Genomic DNA, 27,038 nt, shown 5'->3' on the forward strand with positions numbered 1-27,038 from the left:
AATAACACACAAGGGGATTCCCTAAGGATAACAGCAGATCTTTCAATAGAAACTTTTCAGGCCAGAAGGGAATGGCAAGACATACTTAAAGTGATGAAAGAGAAAAACCTACAACCAGATTAAAGTACTCAGCAAGGATCTCATTCAAATATGAAGGAGAAATAAGAAGCTTTACAGACAAGCAAAAGCTGAGAGAATTCAGCACCACCAAACCAGCTCTCCAACAAATGCTAAAGGATTTCCCCTGGAAAGGAAACACAGAAAGGGTGTATAAACTTGAACCCAAAACAACAAAGTAAATGGCAATGAGATCATACTTATCAGTAATTACTTTAATTGTAAATGGGATGAATGCCCCAACCAAAAGACAAAGACTGGCTGAATGGATACAAAAACAAGACCCCTATATATGTTGTCTACAAGAGACCCACCTCAAAACAAGGGACACATACAGACTGAAAGTGAAGGGCTGGAAAAAGATATTCCATGCAAATAGAGACCAAAAGAAAGCAGGAGTAGCAATACTCATATCAGATAAAATAGACTTTAAAATAAAGGCTGTGAAAAGAGACAGAGAAGGACACTACATAATGATCAAAGGATCAATCCAAGAAGATATTACAACTATAAATATATATGCACCCAACATGGGAGCACTGCAATATGTAAGGCAAATGCTAACAAGTATGAAAGGGGAAATTAACAATAACACAATAATGGTGGGAGACGTTAATACCCCACTCACACCTATGGATAGATCAACTAAACAGAAAATTAACAAGGAAACACAAACTTTAAATGATACAATAGACCAGTTAGACCCAATTGATATCTATAGGACATTGCACCCCAAAACAATGAATTTCACCTTTTTCTCAAGTGCACATGGAACCTTCTCCAGGATAGATAACATCCTGGGCCATAAATCTGGCCTTGGTAAATTCAAAAAAATTGAAATCATTCCAAGCATCTTTTCTAACCACAATGCAGTAAGATTAGATGTCAATTACGGGAGAAAAACTATTAAAACTTCCAACATATGGAGGCTGAACAACACGCTGCTGAATAACCAACAAATCACAGAAGAAATCAAAAAAGAAATCAAAATATAGAAATGAATGAAAATGAAAACACAACAACCCAAACCCAATGGGACACTGTAAAAGCAGTGTTAAGGGGAAGGTTCATAGCAATACAGGCTTACCTCAAGGAACAAGAAAAAAGTCAAAAAAAAATAACCTAACTCTACACCTAAAGCAACTAGAAAAGGAAGAAATGAAGAACCCCAGAGTTAGCAGAAGGAAGGAAATCTTAAAAATTAGGGCAGAAATATACGCAAAAGAAACAAAAGAGACCATAGCAAAAATCAACAAAGCTAAAAGCTGGTTCTTTGAGAAGATAAATAAAATTGACAAACCATTAGCCAGACTCATCAAGAAACAAAGGGTGAAGAATCAAATCAACAAAATTAGAAGTGAAAATGGAGATATCACAACAGATTCACTATCAGGAATTATATGCCAATAAAATGGACACCGTGGAAGAAATGGACAAATTCTTAGAAAAGCACAACTTTCCAAAACTGAACCAGGAGGAAATAGAAAATCTTAACAGACCCATCACAAGCATATAGTCAGAAATCTTCCAACAAACAAAAGCTCCAGACTAGACGGCTTCACAGCTGAATTCTACCAAAAATTTAGAGAAGAGCTAAAACCTATCCTACTCAAACTCTTCTGGAAAATCGCAGAGGAAGGTAAACTTGCAAACTCATCGTATGAGGCCACCATCACCCTAATACCAAAACCTGACAAAGATGCCACAAAAAAAGAAAACTACAGGCCAATATGACTGATGAACATAGATGCAAAAATCCTTAACAAAATTCTAGCAAACAGAATCCAACAACACATTAAAAAGATCATATATCATGACCAAGTGGGCTTTATCCCAGGGATGCAAGGATTCTTCAATATCCACAAGTCAATCAACGTAATACACCACATTAACAAATTGAAAGATAAAACCATATGATTATCTCAATAGATGCAGAGAAAGCCTTTGACAAAATTCAACATCCATTTATAATAAAGACCCTCCAGAAAGCAGAAATAGAAGGAACATGCAACAACATAATAAAAGCTATATATCACAAACCAACAGCAAACATTACCCTCAATGGTGAAAAATTGAAACCATTTCCCTCCAAGTCAGGAACAAGACAAGGGTGCCCACTCTCACCACTACTATTCAACATAATTTTGGAAGTTTTGGCCACAGTAATCAGAGCAGAAAAAGAAAGAAAAGGAATCCAGATTGGAAATGAAGAAGTAGAACTCTCACTGTTTGCAGATGACATGATCCTCTACATAAAACACCCTAAAGACTCCACCAGAAAATTACTAGAGCTAATCAATGAATATAGTAAAGTTGCAGGATATAAAATCAACACACAGAAATCCCTTGCATTCCTATACACTAACAATGAGAAAACAGAAAGAGAAATTAAGGAAACAAGCCCATTCACCATTACAACAAAAAAGAATAAAATACCTAGGAATATATCTACCTAAAGAAACAAAAGACGTATATATAGAAAACTATAAAACACTGATGAAAGAAATCAAAGAGGACACAAATAGATGGAGAAATATACCATGTTCATGGATTGAAAGAATCAGTATACTGAAAATGAGTATACAACCCAAGGCAATCTATAGACTCAATGTAATCCCTATCAAGCTACCAAAGGTATTTTTCACAGAACTGCTGCTGCTGCTGATGCTAAGTCACTTCAGTCGTGTCCAACTCTGTGCAACCCCATAGAAGGCAGCCCATCAGGCTCCGCCGTCTCTGGGATTCTCCAGGCAAGAACACTGGAGTGGATTGCCATTTCCTTCTCCAATGCATGAAAGTGAAAAGTGAAAGTGAAGTCACTCAGTCATGTCTGACTCTTTGCAACCCCATGGACTGCAGCCTACCAGGCTCCTCTGTCCATGAGATTTTCCAGGCAAGAGTACTGGAGTGCGTTGCCATTGCTTTCTCCGTTTCACAGAACTAGAACAAATAATTTCACAATTTGTATGAAAATACAAAAAACCTCGAATAGCCAAAGCAATCTTGAGAAAGAAGAATGGAACTGGAGGAATCAACCTGCCTGATTTCAGGCTCTACTACTGAGCTACAGTCATCAAGACAGTATGGTACTGGCACAAAGACAGAAATATAGATCAATGGAACAAAATAGAAAGCCCAGAGATAAATCCATGCACCTATGGATACCTTATCTTTGACAAAGGAGGCAAGAATATACAATGGAGAAAAGATAATCACTTTAACAAGTGGTGCTGGGAAAACTGGTCAACCATTGGTAAAAGAATGAAACTAGAACACGTTCTAACAACATACACAAAAATAAACTCAACGTGGATTAAAGATCTAAACGTAAGACCAGAAACTGTAAAACTCCTAGAGGAAAACTAGGCAAAACACTCTCCATCATAAATCAAAGCAGGATTCTCTATGACCCAGCTCTCAGAGTAATGGAAATAAAAGCAAAAATAAACAAATGGGACCTTATTAAAATTAAAAGCTTTCGCACAATGAAGGAAACTTTAAGCAAGGTGAAAAGACAGCCTTCAGAATGGGAGAAAATAATAGCAAACGAAGCAACTGACAAAGAATTAATTTCAAAAATATACAAGCAACTCCTGTAGCTCAGTTTGAGAAAAATAAATGACCCAATCAAAAACTGGGCCTAAGAACTAAACAGACATTTCTCCAAAGAAGGCACACAGATGGCTAACAAACACATGAAAAGATGCTCAACATCACTCATTATCAGAGAAATGCAAATCAAAACCACAATGAGGTACCATCTCACACCAGTCAGAATGGCTGCTATCTAAAAGTCTACAAGCAATAAATGCTGGAGAGGGTGTGGAGAAAAGGAAACCCTCTTACACTGTTGGTGGGAATGCAAACTAGTACAGCCACTATGGAGAACAGTGTGGAGATTCCTTAAAAAACTGGAAAGAGAGCTGCCATATGACCCAGCAATCTCACTGCTGGGCATACACACCAAGGAACCCAGAACTGAAAGAGACACATGTTTCCCAGTGTTCATCACAGCACTGTTTATAATAGCCAGAACATGGAAGCAACCTAGATGTCCATCAGCAGATGAATGGATAAGAAAGCTGTGGTACATATATACCATGGAATATTACTCAGCCATTAAAAAGAATACATTTGAATCAGTTCTAGTGAGGTGGATGGACCTGGAGCCTATTATACAGAGTGAAGTAAGCCAGAAAGAAAAATACCAATACAGTATACTAACGCATATATATAGGATTTAGAAAGATAGTAATGACAACCCTATATGCAAGACAGCAAAAGAGACACAGATGTATAGAACCGTCTTTTGGACTCTGTGGGAGAGGGGGAGGGTGGGATGATTTCAGAGAATGGCATTGAAACATGTTTATTATCATATGTGAAATGGATCACCAGTCCAGGTTCTATGCATGGTACAGGGTGCTTGGGGCTGGTGCACTGGGATGACCTAGAGGGATGGGATTGGGAGGCAGGTGGGAGGGGGCTTCAGGATGGGGAACACATGTACACCCATGGCTGATCCTGACAACATATGGCAAATCCACTACAATATTGTAAAGTAGTTAGCCTCTAATTAAAATGAATACATTTATTAATAAAAAAAACCTTAATCAGTTGTGAGCTTAGTATAATAAAATATATCCAAGCCAATACACAATGAATTTGAAAAATACCAAAGAGGAGATCTTAAAAACAACAAGATAGAATAGGCATATTATCTATAAAGAGGTGACAATTTGATAGCAGACTTCTTGGAAGCAACAATAGAAGTCAAAAGAATTGTATAGCCAACTAGATTAACATGTAAGAGTGCTTTCAAAATAAAGATGAGTTTAGGTAAATAAAATACATTTTTTCTCATGGCTGGGTCACTCACAGAATTCAGGCCTCTTTCAGAAATCTCCATATCAGAGAAGTATTGTTTGACCATCCTATCATAAAGAGTAATTCCTCTTCCCCGTACTATGCATTATGTTTTTTCATGCATTATTTTGTCAGATAGCTCTGAAAAAAATGTACTTTCATTTGCTTGCTCTTTCTTTCATTCCACTAGCCTGGATGCTGCACAAGAGCAGAGACTTTATTTAGTTCACTGCTATATCCCTAGCACCTAAAACCCTACCTGATCTATAGTAGCTGATCTATAAATATTTTTGAATTTAAAAATGATTGAATGAATCCTTAGGAAAGGAACTGCTAAAATAATTTTTCATGTAGTTGAAAATGAAACCAGCAGGAAGACACAAGAAGGAATGGTGAGCAAAAGTGTTGACAAGCTTATGGATAAGATAAACAAATAATGGCTCTCTACAAATGATGATAAGGGCTATGAAAACAAAGTAGAATAAATAACAACAGCAACCAAATGGAAGGAGAAAGTAAAGAAATGTGGATTGACATATTCTTGTATTATTTGGAGAAGAGTGGAGATATTAAATTTAAGGTCAAGTATATATATTAACAAGGTAATCACTAAGGATATGCTAGAAACAGAATGCAAAACTTACAAAAGAGAAAAACAAAGGGAATGTAGAAAAATGTTTCAATCCCACAGAAAGGAAAGAAAAAATAAAGCATATAAGAACATGAGGGGAAAGAATACATAAGACAATAGAAATAAGCAATATAATCTAATGATAAATAAACAATGTAGTTATATATTGTTTATTATATATACAAGAGTCACAACTTAAGGGCGCATAAAAACACAGGTTGAAAATGAAGTGATGGAAACATATATGGGCAAATTTTGATCAAGATAAAGTCATAGAACTAGAAAATACAAATAGCATGGACTGTAAAATAAACACTTTTCTTCAGGATGAACTATTACACTAAAAATGTGTATCAGGTAAAAAAAAATTATGTATGAGTAACATGGACTCAAAATATGTAAGGCAAAAACTTAATTACAAGGAGAAAATGACAAACCCATAGATTTTCAATAAATGAAAGACCAATCAGGCCAATAATTTGTATGATAAAAGTATGTAAAGAATCCTTTTAACAACTATGAACTAAGGAATACACATATACTCATCTACTTAACAATTAGTTAACATATCTTTTTCACCAAAAATAGATGATTATATGCTAAGTCATAAAGCAAATCAAAGAAACAAAAAAGATTTCATGTCCTACAAGCCATCTTCTTTTAATATGAGGCATTAGATTAGAAATTAATAACAAAGTTTTACATTTGAAAATTAGAAAACACTAAACATTTTCCAAAAAACAAAGAAGAAATCATAAATGATATTAGAAAATACTTTGAACAACAGTGAAAATACTTACAAAATGAAATCTTGTATTCAATACTTCATATGAAATGACATCTAATTGATATTGCATGAATTTTTCTGCTGTTGATTAGTTTCTGCTGTACAGCAAAGTAAATCAGCTATATATATATATATATATATATATATCTCCCCTCCCTCTCTGACCTCCCTCCCAACAAAGACCCAGCACAGTCAAATAAATAAAGAAATAAAATATTTTAAATATCATTATCAAGTTTTATTCTTCCAGAGAATGTAAAGATATGCTAATAAGAAGAAAAACCTGTTAATTTAATTAGACATGTTAACAGATTAAAAGAAAAAAAATCACACAATCATCCTAATAGGGGACAAAAGAGAAGTTGAAAAATTTTCAATTAAACACATACTTTTTAGAAAATTAGAACTAGAACAGAGTGCATATCTGTCATATTCATTATTGCCCATAGTCATTTGTTTGGCCTTTCTAAGATATCTTATAGAAATTCCCATATTATAAGTTCTGCCTTCCTAAACCGAGCCAAAACTCAAAATGCCCAGCTTTTCTTGTAGTTAGAATCAGACTAAATGACCAAGCACACAAATGCCACAAGAAACTTCAATTCAGAAGTTGCAGCATGAGAAAACAGGATCTACATGGAGTTTCTACTTTTGCTAATTCAGGTGGTAACAAGTATCTTGTCTTTAGTGGTATACATTGGCTACTAAACACATAAAAAGATGCTTAACCTCAAAGTTCATCAGAAAAATGCAAATAATATCAACTAGATGTCATTTCATATACATCAGAATGGCAAAAACAAAGTGCAACAATATGAATCATTACCAAAAGTGCAGAGAAATGGAGCTCATACACTTCTAGTAGGATAAGAAATTGGTACAAGCTCATCACAAGAGTTATTTGGTCCTATCTGAAAAAAGTGAAATGTTTGCAAACCCTGCAAATCAGAAATGTTATCTGTAGGTATACACCCTACAGAAACTCAAACGTGTTCACAAAAAGATGTGTACAAGAACATTTGTTTTTAATAGCAAAAAACCATTCTTTTTAATAGAAAAAAGCTGGAAACAGTCTAAATGCACATTGACATGAGAAGTGAATGTATTAATATGAATAAATATTCATATGCTTTAAAAGTCTATAGCAGTTAAATGAACTAGGTTAAGAGCATTAGAAAGAATAACTTTCAGTACAGTAAAAGATATGTTGTAAAATGATAAACGAGCTATGACACATTTTAATTATTATAGTTTGAAAACATGAAAACCACTATTATTTTATTTATTATAATATTGTTATTTCATGTGATATATATAGAGTTGGACCATAAAGCAGGTTGAGCACTGAAGAAGTGGTGCTTTCAAACTGCGGTGCTGGAGAAGACTCTTGAGAGTCCTTTGGACAGCAAGGAGATCAAGCCAGTCAATCTTAAAAGTAAATCAACCCTGAATATTCATTGGAAGAACTAATGCTGAAGCTCAAATACTTTGGCCACCTGATGCAAAGAGCCAAATCTTTGGAAAAGACCCTGATGCTGCGAAAGAGAAGTGGGTGGCAGAAGATGAGATGGTTAGATAGCATCACTAAGTCAATGGACAGGAATTTGAGCAGACTCCAGGAGATAGCGGAGGACAGAGGAGCCTGGTGTGCTGTAGTCCATGGGGTTGCAAAGAATTGGACACAATTTAGTGACTGAACAACAAATACATCCTCAGTTATAGGTCTAGAGTATGCATTGGAATGGCCAAAAAAAGCAAATTCATGGTTATTATCATCTCTGAGGAGGAAGGGAAGGAGAGAAATAGGATCAGGAAGATACACAGGGGTTTTATTTATATCTTTAAAGATTATATTTCCAATATGAAAAGAAATATAGGAAAAATTTCAAGATTTAAAAAAGTTGTTATTCAGTTGTGTCTGGCTCTTTGCGACCCCATGAACTGCAGCACGCCAGGCTTAAAAAAGCTGGGTGATGGTTACCCAGTTTTTTTATGTGTTATTCTCTACACAGTCAAAACTATTGGGGAAAATCACATAGTAATTATTTGCTCTATAAGTATCGCATGACCTTTGGCTAAAAGCAATTCAATTTTGACCTGACCTTCTAGAAATGCAATCAATTCCTTCCTTGCAAATTGAGCCTTTGTATACTCTCCAAGGATGATTGCCTCCAAATTGACAAATGAATTCTGTTGTTTTGTGAGGCATTTAAATCAAATCTTCTGGATAATAAGCCTAAGTCTGCCTCCTGGGAAAGGTACTTAATACATTTCCTACACTGCTCAGAGATGACACAAAGCTCAAGGGGAAGAATTTCTGGCTTGGTGTTAAAGCTTGAATGTCTTCAACTCTCTGACACTGTGCTGTGTATCAGTGCAGGCTTCCAGAAAGGGCATGTGTGGCTGGATCAACTTTAGCAGGGTCTCGGGACCATCCAGTCCTCCCTTTGCTCTTTGCCTCCTCTCTATTCTCTATTTAGAAAAGCCATAATCCACATGCCTCTTTCAGTTGTATTTAGCCTCTGAAATAGTCTTACTAGTATTGTTTATGTGTTCTGCCTGTCTACAAAAGAGTAGTCCAGGAGATTCATGATCATAGACTCCTAGGCAAAACACTACAGACATGAACTCCTTTTCTATGTTGCATCTGGAAATATGGTATACTATAGAATAAGAGGAAACTGACAGCTTATGAGGCTTTCAAAATGCTCCCCTTCACTCTATGCATGAGGACACCAGTAAGGGAGGACTTGAAGTGGACACAGCCACTTTAGTCCAGTGTTGGGGAAGAAACAGGTCCAATAATTTCAAGCCCATTACCACAGGAAAAAAGTCCCTATGTGGACTTTCTTTTTATTTAACAGCATTTTTTCCCATGCAGTCTTTCAATACTTTGATAACTGCATGACTTTCATAAGCAGAAGTCCCAACTAAAATGTATGTCACCTGAATCTGTTAAAAAGAATTAAGATTATAATATATCTTATGGGTCCTCATTTCCCATGCCTCCATTTTTTAAATAAATTAGTTTATTTTGGTTAAGCTAGGTGGTTAGTTCTGTTACAGTATTGTCTACTTTCATCATTACCTGGCTGTCCACTATATAGCCTAGGAAGTTTCTCCCAGATTATTAAGGCATGATTGACAAATAAAAATTGCATATTTTGGTTATACGATGTGATTTTTAAAGGTCCATGACATGATGATTTAATATATACATTGTGAAGTGATTTCCACAATCAAATTAACACACCTATCACTTCACATAGTCACTGTTTATGTGTGTGCATGCATGTGTGTGTGTTGAGAACATTTAATAGCTACTCTTTTTAAAAATACTAGCTGTTGGAATGGGGTGGATGGTGGGAGGGAGGTCCAAGATGGAGGGGACATATGTCTAACTATGGCTGATTCATGTTGATGTATGACAGAAACCAACACAATACTGTAAAGCAACTATCCTTCAAGTAAAAATAAATAAATTTTTAAAATTTAGCTGTTAACTTTCTACTTTCCTTTCCAATCACTGACCATTTGAATACCCTACCATTGTTAAACCAGCAGCCCACTTTTTCTTCATTCTAATTCAGAGGATCTTGACCAGGGAAAACTACCATTGGTCAAGAACCACTGCTCACTGGTAAGGAACAGACAGATTCAATTTGCAAGACAAGTGGAAATGAAACTGCATTTTTCATTAACCCTCCCTGTCATTGCCACCTCCACCATCTTTCCATATATTGACTGAGAAAATGGTCTACAATATCCTAAACAAAGAAAATCATAGATAGTCACATGACTTCAGTTCATTCAAATTGACATTATATCCTTTGTTCTGTTTCTTTTCTGGGAGACTATCAACACAGGATAAATATTACTGCTGAAAAACTATGTATTGTGTGATTATCCAATTCCATTTGCTATAAATGGTTAATACATGTTTTTATTCATAATGCTTGTAAAGTTCCCATTGTAACCAGCTGCCAAATTCTGTCTTGTACTCTGCATTATTTCTTTCTTTCCCAGACTTTCCCATTAGAAACATCTACCATTCTTCAATTTTCATCTCTGTACAATTTTCTTTCATCGTAGCTCCTTATTTTCACAGATGGAGAAGTCATCAAAACTTGTGCCCTGCTACTAGTATTTCATATCATCTCAGCAAACACAGAGGACTTGTGTCAGGTTCTGTGATAGGTGCAAGAGATAGAAATGTATTTGATATACAAGCAGCTCCTGCAGCTCAATTCCAGAAAAATAAATGACCCAATCAAAAACTGGGCCTAAGAACTAAACAGACATTTCTCCAGAGAAGACATACAGATGGCTAACAAACACATGAAAAGATGCTCAACATCACTCACTGTCAGAGAAATGCAAATCAAAACCACAATGAGGTACCATCTCACACCAGTCAGAATGGCTGCTATCCAAAAGTCTACAAGCAATAAATGCTGGAGAGGGTGTGGAGAAAAGGAAACCCTCTTACACTGTTGGTGGGAACGCAAACTAGTACAGCCACTATGGAGAACAGTGTGGAGATTCCTGAAAAAACTGGAAATAGAACTGCCATATGACCCAGCAATCCCACTGCTGGGCATACACACTGAGGAACCCAGAATTGAAAGAGACACGTGTACCCCAATGTTCATCACAGCACTGTTTATAATAGCCAGAACATGGACGCAACCTAGATGTCCATCAGGGATGAATGGATAAGAAAGCTGTGGTTCATATACACAATGGAGTATTACTCAGCCATTAAAAAGAATACATTCTTTTTTTTACATTGAATCAGTTCTAATGAGGTGGATGAACCTGGAACCTATTATACAGAGTGAAGTAAGCCAGAAAGACAAACACCAATACAGTATACTAATGCATATATATGGAATTTAGAAAGATAGTAATGATAACCCTGTATGCAAGACAGCAGAAGAGACACAGATGTATAGAACCGTCTTTTGGACTCTGTGGGGGAGGGGGAGGGTGGGATGATTTGGGAGAATGGCATTGAAACATGTATATTATCATATGTGAAACAGATCGCCAGTCCAAGTTCAATATATGACACAGGGTGCTCAGGGCTAGTGCACTGGGATGACCCTGAGGGATGGGATGGGGAGAGAGGTGGGAGAGGGGTTCAGGATGGGGAAAACACTTACACCTATGGCTAATTCATGTCAATTTATGGCAAAAACCACCACAATATTGTAAAGTAATTAGCCTCCAATTAAAATAAATTAAGAAAAGAAATTAGATATAAACATAAATGACTGTCTTTTAATAGTATTTATATGTTGGGGTTAGGTTTGTTTTCCTCTATTTAAAAATAAAATTCTAGGGAAGTCTTTACTTCAAAAAAATTAAAATAAAAAAATAAAAAAAAATGTATTTGACATGTGTTCTGCCTTTGAAGAACTTTCATCCAAGTGGAGGAACACAGTCATTATTTTCCCCTCAAATTTAATTTGTTTTATCTCATTCATTCTTAAATTTAACAAATAGTTGAGAGTCTGCCAACTGACGAACACCAAGTTAGGCATTGGTGGTACTGAGAGTGACAAAACAGACATGACTCTTCATTGAGCTGTCAAACTCAGGATCAATGTTTGTGGGGGTCAGTGTTTGACCAAAGAGCACAATGGCTACAAATGGCTATGGCTGGTGCTGGTTCAGTGCTCAAACTACCACCACAACTTTCCCCGTTTGTGAACAAAAGACTCTCTATCTCCTTAGACAATTATTAGGCACCAAAGCTCCCTGTTTGAGTGGAAGAAAGTCAAGAACCCAGCTAGCCAGCCCTAATTTTCATTTACTTTTCCAAGTGGTCTGTGGGCTCAGGGGAGCTTGCTTTCTTGATTCAATTAATTGCTAAAGTCACACGACTATCTGATGTTTCTTGTGAAGCCATCCCTGATCCTGCCACAATTGACACAGTCTATCAAGTAGTACAGGAAGAAAATTTTTAAAACACCAGAAATTTGTTTCCCAGCCAGATTGATCATAGCTATTCTGCCTTGTGATAGGATGAAGTTCAGCTAAAAATAACCTGAAATGTATTTGTCCAAAGGTTGCTCTATCAGGAAAGGACCGTTCTGTTATCTCTACTTAATCATGGGTCAGTGCGGGGGACAGACAAGTGGAAGATGAAACTTCAGAAGATAAAACGTCTGGATTGTTTGAAGTGTCTCCAGAGTCTATGCATACCTATGTGTGCCTGCTTGGGTGGGAAAAGAGCAGGGAGACAAGCTGGTTTGGGCAGGGGATATGTGAATATTTCTGTAGTATCTCAGAATTTGGGTATCTGTTTGTATGTGTGTGTCTGTGGAGTGCCTAGGGTGGTGTATAAGCTGTTTTTTTTTTTAATTCTCCATATACTTTCTTATTTTGCCTCAATGTATTTATGGATGTAGATTCATAAGGGAAAGTGAGTATGTGTGTGTGTGTGTGTGTGTTCAAACAGTAGCTACAGTTCCTTTCTTATGAAAATGTTAATCAATCACTAATTCCCAGGAATAAAAAAGAGAGCTGCACCTACCTGAAGAATTTGTTTATCCCCCTGGCTGGTCTCACAACCACTTATGACTTCCTCTCCTGAGAACTAGCTTGTTTCTCCAGTTGACTCCTACACCTTGCCTGACTGAAGGAAGACCCAGGGAAAGACATGCCTAAACCACTTCTCAGCTCCCAGTCTTTTCCCCCTTGTAGTTCACCCTGTACAGACTGCCAGATGAATCATTCTAAAATAATGGCTCTGCATTACCTGTAGGAAAAACTATCATGACACTACACAACTGTTTGTGTTTTCCTAAAAGATCTAAATAAGCTTTGACCCTGCTAAGTAGTAGTCCCATTGAATATAAATAAAAATATCTATATAGTGAGCAGGGACATTTCATATTTTTGAACATATTTTTTTCTGATTTTAAGACTTTAATTTTCAACCCAAAGTCACTCATTCAACAAAACTTTATGGAACATCTAATAACTTCAGACATTCTGAGCAGATAATAGCTTCTTTGTCACACATCATGATAATCTTTTAAAAATCTAATATTCAGAATCTGAAGTAGGTATTTATCAGGTCCTCCATTACGACAGGGTCTCATGTGTGAACTCTCCACTGCATTCTTTACTTTGGCAGCAAGGGAGAAAGGTAGGAGCAGGGGAAGTCCTCGTAGATGGCTCATGAATCATCCCCTTGCTAGTTCTGTTACAGTCATCGTTTAGTTACTCAGTCGTGTCCAACTCTTTGCAACCCCAAGGACTGCAGTCCACGAGGCTCCTCTGTCCATGGGATTCTCCAGGCAAGAAGACTGAAGTGGGTTGCCATTTCCTTCTCCAGGGGATTTTCCTGACTCAGGGATCAAATCTGCATTCCCATTGGAAGGTGGATTCTTTACCACTGAGTCACCTGGGAAGCCCAGTTCTGCTGTGCCCTGCGTTATTCCTTGAATCTGATCTGAAGCTCTCCTCCTCCTTACACCTACTCACATCTATAGAAAAACCAGTGTCTAGAAGTAGGTTTGACTCTTCCCTCAAATGGTTTGCATCGCTGTGGTCTGTCCACTTCCCCAGTGAATGCTTGTTTGCAAGGAGTGGACTTCTTAAATGACACCACCAGTTGCTAGACTGAGAGTCCTCCACCACCTGTCCTTCTCATATGACCTATTTGTGCTAATTTGTGTGTGGTGGACCAAATATAAAGGGTGAGAGTCAGAGAAAGTTTAACTGAGAATAGGGAGCCAAGCTGAATTTTGAAATTTTCTACACGTTGTAGAAAGAATGGAATGGTACTCCTGATTGGGTGGGGCGGGGGGCGGGCGGGGGGGTATATGCTTGATATGTGAATAGGCAGGGAGAGCAGGGCAAAAGATGCATTTAGTTAAATGTAGGACGGTGAGGGTAGGGAATTCATGAGACAAGACTTCTCAGAATATAGCTCCAAGGTCCTGCCACAGGAAAAACCCAATTTGTTTACTTTGACCTGTTGCGTAGTCTTTCACTTTTACCTTTGCAGAAACCATACTTACCATGTCAGTGTCTGACACAGGGCCAAAACTGGTCACATAGATGTCAGTCTTAACTTCAGTCACAGCATCTGGTTGAAAGAAAGTAGAAAAGCAGAGTGTTAGGAAAGCCTGTTGCCTTAGCTCACATAGAGTCCAGTGCTGTTCTGCAAAAGATAGCGAACTTAATACTTCTAAGAAAGGATATTTGGTAAAATCATAGGAAAACCCCTCAAAAAACTCTCATTTGTACTATCTCTTCACAGAAAATGTGCTCAGTATAGGAACAAAGTCCATCCATTTAGATACCATTGAGAGTAACAGCAGAATTCCCAAACTCCAGAGCCCTTCGAGATCTCCAACATTCACACATGCTGGGATGTCACCTGGGATTATCCTTACCTGTGGTAGGTTACAGATGTTCAGGACATAGGATGATTGTACTGCCACTTCCCAGCCCACTTAAAGTAGGGAGGGGACGTGTGACTGGTTTTGGTTATAGGAAGAAGAAATATATGTCCCTTCCTTTGGAACAATTAATGTCCAAAGCAAGACACTCCCTGCCATGGTAATCATGGAAACATATGTTTATATGGAGCTACTATAAGACTGAAATGGCCTGGAATGATGACTCAGAACTTGAAGGACAAGCGCCCTGGAAAGTTGCCTGGATCTACAACAGATTTTGCATCAATGAGAAGTAAACTTCTGTGGGGTTAAGTGACTGAGATTTGGAGATGACTGGTAGCCCCTGATACACTTTGGATTTTTCCATTTTAACTGTCTGTTTACTTGTCTGCCTTCCCACAAAACCCAAGAGCTCCTAAAGGGCAGTGTTCCTGTTTTGTTACCTCTCTGTACTCAGTAGATAGAAAAGCAGCCTGTTACTCAGAAAGTGCTCACTGAACATTTTTGGTATTAATGGATGAATCTTATCACATATATATTTGCTAAGTTGGAAAATGATACTCAGAGAAGTGAAATGACTGCACTGCTAAGTTTCCCTTTTCCTCCTTCTGTCAGCCCCATTTACCCCACTGCAGCCAACCCACTCCAATATACCTCAAATAGAGCACAGGGTAGCCTTCTTCAGCTTCGCAAAGTCAATGAGACCCTACCAAACACCTCATCATTACAGTTAACTCAAGCAAGGCTCACTCCAGGCCAGCATGAAAGTGAAAGTGTTAGTCACTCAGTTGTGTTCGACTCTTTGCAACCACATGGACTGTAGCCCACCAAGTTCCTCTGTCCATGGGATTCTCCAGGCAAGGATCTTGCAGTGGGTTGCCATTTCCTTTTCCAGGGGATCTTCCCGATTGAGGGAATGAACTCAGGTCTCCCACATTGCAGGCAGGTTCTTTACTGTCTGAGCCACCTGAAGTTCCCTCCAGCCCAGCATACCTGACCCCAGCAGCACATGTCAGGAGCATAGCTAATACACATAAAGCCCACATAGGACTTGATAATCAGGTTGGTTACTGCAGTCAATGGCACTATTTTCTTAATTTTAAAATTTATATTTCCTTTTTCAATTGAACTATAGTTGATTTAAAATATTATGTTCGTCTTAAGGGTACAATGTTGCATTTCAATATTTTATAGAATATATTCCATTTAAAGTTATTATAAAATATTGGTTACAGTCCCTGTGCTGTATATTACACTATTTCTTCTACCTCATCGAAAGGTAATGGACTAAGCGACTCCATTTATAGCATGTTTACTATATCCATCCAGTCCTGGGTCCTAGCCCAGATGTACTTTATATCCTGTTGACTTCCCATTTTCCAGAGCCATCCCTTAGGCTTAATACTTTGTTCCCCTATACAGGCACATAGTATACTCAAGGCCACTGCACACATCTACAAACATTCCATTTTCAAAAGAGACTGAGTATCATTTAATAATCATCAAAGATATAGTCAATTCACCAAAACACACAATTTACTTCCAAGCTTATTCAGCAAATAACATGTCTCAAACTAGAGTTGTATTTTAAGTATTTGGGCTTTCATCTAGAGCACAGTCTTCCCCCTATTTCTGTGCTTCAAAGGACAAGAGACAGTACTTCAGAATTCAGAACATACCCCCTAAAGATTTGTCCCTTCAGATATACTGCCACATTCACTGGCTGTAGAAACATTGCCCTACCCCAAAGTACATAAAACACAATTAATTAATGGGAGAGATCACAATTACAGTTGAATCCAGTATTCCAGACAGGACATAGTTAGACACAGAACAACTTTCTAAACCAATTTAATTGTAAAAGTGGGCTTCCCAGGTGGCTCAGTGGTAAAGAATCTGCCTGTCAGTGCAGGAGATATAAGATGCTGGTTTGATCCCTGGGTTGGGGAGATCCCCTGGAGTAGGGCATGGCAACTGACTCCAGTATTCTTGCCTGGGAAGACCCATGGACAGAGGAGCCTGGTGGGATACAGTCCATAGGGTCACAAAGAGTTGGACACATTTGAAGCAACTTAGCACATAAGACAGTTATGCAGATTAAAAACAGGCACCCATACTATAAAAGAAAAGAAAGTGAAGTTGCTCAGTCGTGTCCAACTTTTTGTGACTCCATGGACTGTAGCCCATCAGGCTTCTCCATCCATGGAATTTTCCAGGCATGAGTACTGGAGTGGGTTGCCATTTCCTTCTCTAGGGGATCTTCCCGACCCAGGGATTGAACCCATGTCTCCTGCATTGCAGGCAGACGCTTTACCATCTGAGCCACCAAGGAATCTCATAAAAGAAAAAGGAGAAGAATATTCGTAGTGATAAAGTCAGGAGACTGCTTTAGTTCCAAGAGGACAGTGGAGTCACTGTAGGTAGAAAAGAAGAGTCTTGGGCTAGGATAGGAAGGCTTACATTCTGGATCTGTACCTGACTTTCTGAATGCCTTAAGATCTTTTTTTCCTTTTGGCTTTTCTCTTGTACAGGAGGTTTGTTACCAAATACATTTGAATTTTCTCTCTGCTCTGACTAGGAACTCTGACAGGGCAAAAAGCATGTGACTAAAAGTGTCCAATGGTAGCAAAAGGCAAGTTTATTCTGCTGCCTATAGGTCAGTATGATCAGGCCACCCAAGATGGCTGCTCTCTTGCTCTCTGTACATCTCCCTGCTGGACCAGTCTCTGCTTCACCTACAGCCCACTCCCATGACTGACCTTCCCTCTTAGTCACAGAGGCTGATAAGTAAATGCCTACTCACTTCTGGCCCCAGTTAGTGACTGATCTAATCTTAAGATCAGAACTATCTCCACTATGATGATTTATCACAGTGGCAGTGAGGGGTGCACCCCTCTACTGCTTTCCCTGGCAACTGATGAGCATCAACCTAACATCAATTCCCCCCATTACTGGTAATCTCCTTCCCACCCACTGATTGCTAAGAAGAGGCTGCTTTCCCAATGAATTAGGTCTCAGCCAAGCTTCAGAATTTTCTCTGACTTGGAAGCAGGGAAAGACTTGGGAAGTTTGGTCTAGTACAGTGGACACAAATTCATTCTTTCTCTACTTCTGTCCCATTTTGAAAGAATCTGGTAGATTAGAGAATTAGGGGAAGTGATACTAAATGAAGGGGAGGTAAAGAACGGGGAGAAAGAAAGAAAGAAAAAGAGAGGGGAGGGAGGAAGGTAATTAGAATCTGATTAGAGGGAAAAGCAGAATAGAAAGGATGAATGACAAGAGTGAGAAGAGGAAATTAAAACAGTTAGACAGCAAGAGATAGCAAGAGCTAACAGCACTAAAGAAAGACAAAGCAAGAGAAAAATGCTAAAAGAAAAAGAGAAGTAATGCTCTTGTCACCAAAGAAGCCAGAAATCTCTCAAGGAGTAGGGTATGAAGATAGGGATTGTCATTTGTATCATGGTAACACAAGTGACAGAGGGCTCTGAATTTATATTACCATCCTTAGGTCTCTAGCCCTCTACTCTAAGACCGGGTAAACACATGGATATTTGACATTTCTCCAGTGTCCCGTACAGGGACTACAAAGCCCCAGTTTCTAAATCCCATCTTTTGACTAGGAAATCCAGGTGCTTTGGAGCAGTATATGTGACAACACACAGAAGTACCCTGCAGAAGTACTGTACAGTGATTAAAAGCATCACTAACTGGATCTGAATTTAGGTTCTATCACTTACTCTTTGTGTGCTTTGTGTCACTTAACTTTTTAATGCCAGTTTCTTCATCTGGAAAATTAGGATAATGATACCACATATTTCAGAATTGCTCTGAGGATTTAAGGAGACAGTATTGAGGCCAGTATTTAGAACAAATCCAGTGCTCACTATATGTTAGCTGTTGCTACAGCTTAATACTATTCCAGAGGTGAGGCCACATGAGCCACCCATAAGGCCAGGTGGACACAGAACTCACCCAGAAGTCTAAGGTCTTCAATTCCAGACAAAGAAAAGAGTATCCACCCACCACTCCAGCTTCTCTGTGTGAAGGAATAATTAGAAGTTTGCTATTTGATTTAATTAAATGAAAAGACCAGCGAATTAGACTAAAATTGGTGAGGGCTGCAATTCATAGTCTAGCCCCTGTTGACAGCCTTCTCATTTTTCAAATGTAAGAAATTATTTAATTGGGAGATGAGTGGAATTCTTTCTTATTTTTAAACAAATATTTTCTATGTTCCTTGGCTCTTTTTAAATTACTTTGAAGATCTAATTTCCTTCAAATATTACCTTCTGAAACTAAAGGTGAACAGAATTATCTTTTCCTTTTGCAAATTTACTGTGGTATTGGAAGTAAAATTCCAATAAAATAAATTGGAAGTAAAATATAAACTTGAAATTTATATTTATATAAACACACATGCCTTTAGCCCTCAGCAGGACTCCCATTGGTGGGGAACTTATCAACCAGTTCCTAATGTCATTCCAACTTGCTTTTGATCTGAAAGAGTAAAGATAAGCCAAATAGCAAGTGATCACTATGTTTATGTTAACTATGAGGCTCATGTGTGTGCTGTGTGCTTAGTCGCTCAGTTGTGTCTGCCTCTTTGAGACCCCCATGGAATGTAACCCAGTAGACTCCTCTGTCTGTGTGATTTCCCAGGCAAGAATACTGGAGTGGGTTGACATTTCCTCCTCCAGGGTATCTTCCTGACCCAGAGATTGAACCCATATCTCCTGAGTCTCCTGCATTGCAGGTGATTCTTTACCCACTGTCATCTCACAATAAACTGTATTTCCTTCTTTGAATTAAAATAGATCCCCAATAAGCTATGAATTTTCTTCTTTGAGCACAAACCAGAGTAGGTTCCCCAACTCTAGCTTCTCCACTCCAGCACACACATAAACATTTGTCTTAGTACTGCCCTTTGGATCCATTCAATGAAGTCTGCTTCCAGTTCTTTTGAGACTTTAAACTTTCAGAGATTGAAAAAAATTGATCATGCTATCCCTAAGTCTGATCTTTTTATTCCTTTCCATGTCGTGATTTTAAGCACCCTCATTTTCCCCATTCACTTTCCTCTGGCTTGGGTCTAATTTTTTTTTTTTTAACTGGCACTCTGAAATATGTTTTATGATGAAACTGTCACAGTTCTATTAGAGACAGGATTATAAAATGAACGATATGAACAAAAGCCAACCATACCCCCTTTATTTCATTATAAGCTATGATGGACTTTTCAATTCTTCCCAGTAACAGTCTTTCTGAGAACAGTGAGGTTTTAAGGACTGGGACGTTGACTAAAAGAACAAAGCCCTGACTTTTCTGTATTCTTACTTCCATATCACTGGAAATTTTAGAGAATAATTGCTTCTTGTTGCGCATGCTTTTCACTGTAAGAAGAGACTAACCTACTAGAAATGAGTTCCCATGTGACTAGCGGGTCTGCTAGCAACATGGATTTAGGGAGTGGGCTACAGTGACTTATGGATAGGCTCTCAGAGATCTGAGAGTTGGAGTGCTCTGTTCTGTTAATGGCCTTTTCATTTCTTTTTGATAATCCTTGGGGACAGAGATACTGTAAGTACTCAGTGACACACCCCTCTCCCAACAGCATTAATCACTGATAACCTCTTCAGAGGAATCAGAAACAGATGGTTATAACAAAAGTCTGTGTTAGAGATCCTAAGCTCTAATCTAAGCTCTGCAGTTGAGTAATACCCCTTTTGCAGAGTGTTTGGGCACAGCTCATAACTTTTGACATTTGGTAGGCTAGAGGTCTAGCACTACGTTTATGCTACTCCATCTAGTGTCTGACACTTGGAATGTACAGGAACTCTTAATAGCTAGCTGCATGCAACACATGTTTATAGCAAAACATCAGTAAGAAATACCACAAGATTTAAAAGAGACCACAATCACTACCAACTTAACAACTGTGGGTTCTCATTAACTCTACTATTGCTAGAATCTTGATGCTCACAAAGGTAATATAGAACACACAACTGTTCTTATTTTCTCTGGAGCTACAAATCCAAGTATTGCCTTCATGGCATCCAGCCCCATCATTTTATGGCAAATAGAAGGGGGAAAAGTGGAAACACTGACAGATTTATTTATTTCCTTGGGCTCCAAAATCATTGCAAATGGTGACTGCAGCCATGAAATTAAAAGACACTTGCTCCTTGAAAAGAAAACCATGACAAACCTAGATAGTGTATCAAAAAAGCAGAGACATCGCTTTGCCAACAAAGGTCTGTCTAGTCAAAGCCATGGTTTTTCCAGGAGTCATGTATGTATGTGAGAGCTGAACCATAAAGAAGGCTGAGTGCCAGGAATTGATGCTTTCAAGTTGTGGTGATGGGGAAGACTCTTGAGAGTCCCTTGGACTGCAAAAATATCAAACCAGTCAATCCTAAAGGAAATCAACCGTGAATATTCATCAGAAAGATTGATGCTGAAGCTGAAGCTCCAATACTTTGGCCACCTGAGGCAGAGAGTTGACTCACTGAAAAAGACCCTGATGCTGGGAAAGACTGAAGGCAAAAAGAGAAGAGAGTGGCAGAGGATGAGATGGTTAGATAGCATCACTGACTCAATGGACATGAATTTGAGCAAACTCTGGGAGACAGTGAGGGACAGGGAAGCCTGGTATGCTGCAGTCCATGGGGTTGCAATGTGTCGGACATGACTTAGGGACTGAATAACAAGAACCCTATCACAAGGGAGGTTGGAGGGCAAAGACACTGCAGGAATGTCCTTCCATAAGACCCATATTAATGCCACTAGAAGCACTGCAAACAGTTTTGAGAAAAGTCAAAATACCATTTGAGTATTTTCTTTACATGGGCCAAACCCTGGATATTAATTATTTCTTTCCTACCCCTTTCTTTACTACATTGGTGCTTATTTCTTGCTTTTGCCACTGGTCCTCTCTTCTGTAACATGTATGGAACAAATAAAACCATCAGACAGAAGCCTCTTCAGTGGTTCATAACCCTTTGCTGAAAATAGAGGCCACTCCCAAGAGCCAGCAGGATTTCCTTGGGGCAAAATTATGAGGAATTTAGAGAGGGAAGCAGAAGCAGTGCCCAAAAAATGACCAAGAAATAAGTTGGAGAATGACTACACAATGTGTTCTCCACTCTAGAGGCACATCCTTAAGCCAGAACAAGCTGAAAGCCAGAGGAAAAGCAATAGAATTTTTAAAACAGCTGAAATATTCTAAAATGTTACAAGGACACTCTGATATTTTTCCAGGGCCTACTGATTTTGACCTTATGCATAAAATTAATAAATGGTAAAAACATTGGTATTGGAATCTGGTAGCTTGGGTTAATTCTGGTCCAACCTCAAGTTAACTATACCTTAGTTTCTTTATCTGTAAAAAATGGAATCGATTTTGTTATGATTCCAACACTAAAAACATTGGCCATAATCAATTAAAAGAGGCTACCAGAGGGACTTATACTGTCATTCTTATTGTCTGGAACTTCCAGATAAGATGGCACAGGTAATAAACACACAATAATGAGACATAAAACATAAAAGATATAATTGTTTCAGATAAAAGATCAAAATGTCATGTAACAGAAATAAATACAAAATTTATGCAATATTGAAGCCAGAGTTCTGGTCTGAAAAGAAGAGGTGGAGTAAAGAAACTAAAATATTTCTTTGTACAAAAGGAGAAATTGGAAGTACAATATTATACAAGCACAAGGCAGTAAGAAAAAGAGGGTGAAAAACAAGAATTCAAACAAAGTTAAACTGGTTTTTGGCATAGTGGAGTAACAGCATTGCAGCCTTTCTTTGCCACTGATTATAAATAAAATTTCTGGATAAAATATAAAAGCAACTACCTAAGCACTCTAAAAAGTAAAAAAGAACAGGTGGTTTATGGACGGGAACCAAAACTTGGAGAAGTAACCCACAGGGAAATACGTTTCCAGTGTTTCTCTCTCTTCTTCTTTTCTCTTGTAGTTCTGCCTCAAAGGCAAAGCTGCATAGTGGGCTAGTGGCACAAACAGGCAAAACTCCTGACAAAAAACATCTGTCCTACCAGAGAATCAGGGGAAAAGGCAACTGCAGACCAGAGAGTATGGGGAATCCCAAAGTACAGAGGGTTAAACAAGAAGATCCAATAACCCTTCCCTCAAAAAACGTATGTTTACCCTTAAGAACAAAGGAAATGAATCCTGAATGTTCATTGGAAGGCCTGATGCTGAAGCTAAAGTTCCAATATTTTGGCCACCTGACGGGAAGAGTGAACTCATTGGAAAAATTCCCACCCTGATGTTGGAAAAGGTTGACAGCAGGAGAAGCGGGCAACAGAGGATGAGATGATTGGATAGCATAACTGACTCAATGGGTATGAATTTAAGCAAACTCTGGGAGATGGTAAAGGACAGGGAAGCCTGGCATGCTGCAGTCCATGGAGTTGCAAACAGTTGGACAGGACTTAGCAACTGAACAACAACAACATGCCCCTAGGACAAACCCAAGGCAGCATGTGCAAAGGCTTTGACAAGTACACTATGATTTCACACAAAATTTCACACTAGTCCTGAGTTGCACAAGTATAGGACAGACTCAAAGCCATATAGCAAAGGTTTTGATAACTGAATTATGAAGTAATATGTAATCTACAGCCCAAGTCTAGGGACTATCCCCTCAGTGATAACATGTGTGAGATACACCAAGTGCAGTATAGCAAAGACCTTGAAACCGTAAAGATCTGGGTATCACCACCCAGAGAAAGCAAGGCAGACCTTGCTGCTTAACCAAGTTGATTCTCTGCTAAAACAAACAAACAAAAAAATCAACATTCTCCAAAGCATTATGACAAGGCTGAGGCTCCACATAATATGAGTCAAAATGTCTAGAATAGAATTCAGCATTATTTTACTTAGAAAGAACTAGAAAAATATTACCAGTTCTGAAGGGAAAAGACAATCAACAAAGATCAAATATAACACAATTCAGATGTTGAAAATTTCAAAGATTTTTAATTTGCAATTATAACTAAGTTCCATGAGGTAAATGAAAATACATTTTAAATAAACAGAAAGATGAAGCTCTCACAGAAAAATTAGGAAATATAAAAATAACCAATTTGAAAATTGAGAAGTGAAAAAGTGCAGTCACCAAAATAAAAACATTCACTGATGCTGCTGCTAAGTCACTTCAGTCATGTCCAACTCTGTGCAACCCCATAGACAGCAGCCCACCAGGCTCCACGGTCCCTGGGATTCTCCAGGCAAGAACACTGGAGTGGGTTGCCATTTCCTTCTCCAATGCACGAAAGTGAAAACTGAAAGTGAACCCACTCAGTTGTGTCCGACCCTCAGCGACCCCATGGACTGCAGCCTTCCAGGCTCCTCTGTCCAGAGGATTTTCCAGGCAAGAGTACTGGAGTGGGATGCCATTGCCTTCTCCAAAAAAAATTCACTGGATGGTCTCAATAGCAGAATAGAGATGACAAAGGTAAAAGTTAGTGAATTTGAGTGATAGAAATTATCCAATGTGAAGAACAGCAACAAAAATGTCTGAAAAAAAAATATCAAAAGAACCTCAGGGGTATTCTGAACAATATGATACTCTCCAACACATAGAGCACTTGAACTCAAGAGGGAGTGAGAAAACAAACTAGTAAAGAAAAAATATATTTGAAGAAATAGTGCTCAGAAACTTTTCAAGTTTGGTAGAACACACAAGTTTACAGAAACAAACTATTATACACACTCCAAACAGAAAAGAATGAAAAATAATGAAAGATTGCTTAGACATATCATAATCAAACTGCTAAATACCAAAGATGAAGAAAAATCTTGAAGGAAGCTATTAGAAAAGAACACAGTCTGTGAAGGGCGATAATTACTTGAAAGACTGAAGATATATCATCAATTTACAGACAGTAGTGAAACAGAATCTTTAATATGCTTATAGAAAACAGCTGTTAACCTCTGAATTCTATATCCAATAATAATAAGCTTCAGGAGACATTCTCAGATTTAAAAAGACAAGGGAATTTGCCAGCAGACTTGTTCTATAGGAATTCTACATAAATTCTTCAGGTTTAAGGGAAATAATGCCAGGGGGAAATTAGATAATCAAGAATAAAGTAAGAACAACAGAAATGGAAGTTCTGGATATATATAAAAACATTTTTCATTTTTAAGCTCTTTAAAATAGTTATGACTGCTGAAGGAAAAAAATTCAAAGATTGTCTCATGTGGCTTTTAATGTGCTGTTGATATAATAGTTAAGACATCCATAACATAAAGGTCATTTAGATGGGAAATGGATGTATACTGTTACAAGGCTACACAATTTACTATAAGTGGAACAATATTAATTCTAAGGAGAGTGTCAAATCTCAGCTGTGACGATTGCAATCCCTAAAACAACCAATGAATCTCACAAAGAAATATTTCTGACAAGGCAATAGATAAAATAAAGATATTCAAATACTTCAAAAAATCAGAAAAAGGAAAATATATTAGCAGAAAAACAGAGGGGACAAATAAATAATAAAATGATGGGTCTAAGCACAAAAACTGATGGAATTAAAATAGGAAATATACAAATCCAATATTATTGTTGGATACTGCAACATCCCTCTTTCAGCAACTGATAGAATGTGTACAGACAAAACCAGTAAATACATGGAAGACCTAAACAATATTTTCGACTAATGTGATCCTTATAGAACATTCTACCCACAAAAGAAGAAAACCCAATCTTTTTCAAGGACACTGGAACATTCACCAAGATATCCCATAAAACAAGCTTTAACAAATTTAGAAGAATTCAAGTCATACAGACTATGATTAATGACCATCAAAGAATAAAAATAGTAAACAATACAGAAAAATATCTGGTAACATTTAGAAATTAAAGAACAATCTTCTAAATAACCCATGGATCAAGAAAGAAGTCAAAAATGATCTTTCAAAATATAGTGAACTCAATAAAAATAAAAAATACAACACATCAAACCTGTGGGATGCTCACAGAGAAATACATAAGAGGGAAATTGATAGAACTGAATGTCCAGGAAAAAGAAGACTCTAAAAATCCAAAACCTAAGATTCCATCTCAAGAACTAGAAATACATAAAAAAAGAAACACTAAAAATGAAACAAGTAGAATCAAAAATAGAAAAACGATTGAGAAAATCAGTGAAATTAAGAACTGGCTCCTTGAAAAAATGGGAAAAATATACAAAACTCTAGCCAGACTTTACAAAAACAAAAAAAGAAAAGACAAAAAATCTATGAATATCAGGAAAAATAGAGTAATATCACCAAAAGGGGCAGAGTTAGGAACTTCGGGGTTTTGTCTCTCCATAAAAACAATTAATAAGCTTGGGAAAACTGTAAGAATCAACTTTTACAGAACTCTACAATCTAGTAAAAATTTATAACCACCAAGGGAATATGTGATGAAGAAAACTGCTACTACAGCCATAAAGATGTCAGCCCACACTCCTGTTACCGGTTCCCATTGCCTGAAGGAGTAATACAAATCTTATTCTCAAAAAAATTGTGGTTAAGGGTTTTGACCTCAATGGCAGCTCCCTCAAAGAGGCATGCAATGGCTTACCTTTGTTTCAACCAACTAGGAACATTTCCAGAGCTGTGGCGGTCCTGAGAGGCATAGCCAAAAGCATTTGAAGACAAAAATATTGACAGCAGCAGCCTGAAGCTAGGGGTAAACAGTTGAGACAAACAACAGACTGAAAAGTCTGAGAAGAAAAAGTTTAGAAAAGGAGATATTTGGGTGAATAAAGATTTTTATAAAGTTCCAGCATATACCAAGGGATTGATAAATTCCCTCATAGGCCCAGGGCTTAACACACACTCAGGCTTGAGAAGAATCTAAACTTTCACATCTGGCTAAATTTCAGACCTCACTAGAAATGAGAAGTGGAAGATAAGACAGAGTCAATTCTCCCTAAACAAATCTATAAATTAAACACAGTCCTATATAAAAGCTAAGGGTATTTTTTTAAGAAATTCATGAGTTGATTCTAAAATTTATATGGAAAGGCAACAGAGCTAAATAAAATTGCCAAAACTAATTTTTTAATGTGTTCTTAATTTGGAGGACTCCATTATAGGATCGAGTGTCTCAAGAGTTACTATACACATACATTGATCAAAACAGTCAAGGAATACACATCAATCAATGGAACAGAGTACTGTGTTAAAAAATA

At 37.7% G+C, this 27,038-nt stretch overlaps 1 protein-coding gene across 1 annotated transcript in view; it reads right to left on the minus strand.

Annotated features, from left to right (window-relative positions):
• GABRA3 (gamma-aminobutyric acid type A receptor subunit alpha3) overlaps positions 1-27,038 on the minus strand; it is a 142,360-nt gene that overhangs the window by 82,183 nt on the left and 33,139 nt on the right. The window contains exon 3 of the mRNA XM_052663192.1: positions 14,438-14,505. Coding sequence (XP_052519152.1) covers positions 14,438-14,505 — 68 coding nt within the window. The remainder of the gene's footprint in view (positions 1-14,437; positions 14,506-27,038) is intronic.

Source organism: Budorcas taxicolor, chromosome X, assembly GCF_023091745.1.
Source record: "Budorcas taxicolor isolate Tak-1 chromosome X, Takin1.1, whole genome shotgun sequence".
Classification (NCBI taxonomy): domain Eukaryota; kingdom Metazoa; phylum Chordata; class Mammalia; order Artiodactyla; family Bovidae; genus Budorcas; species Budorcas taxicolor.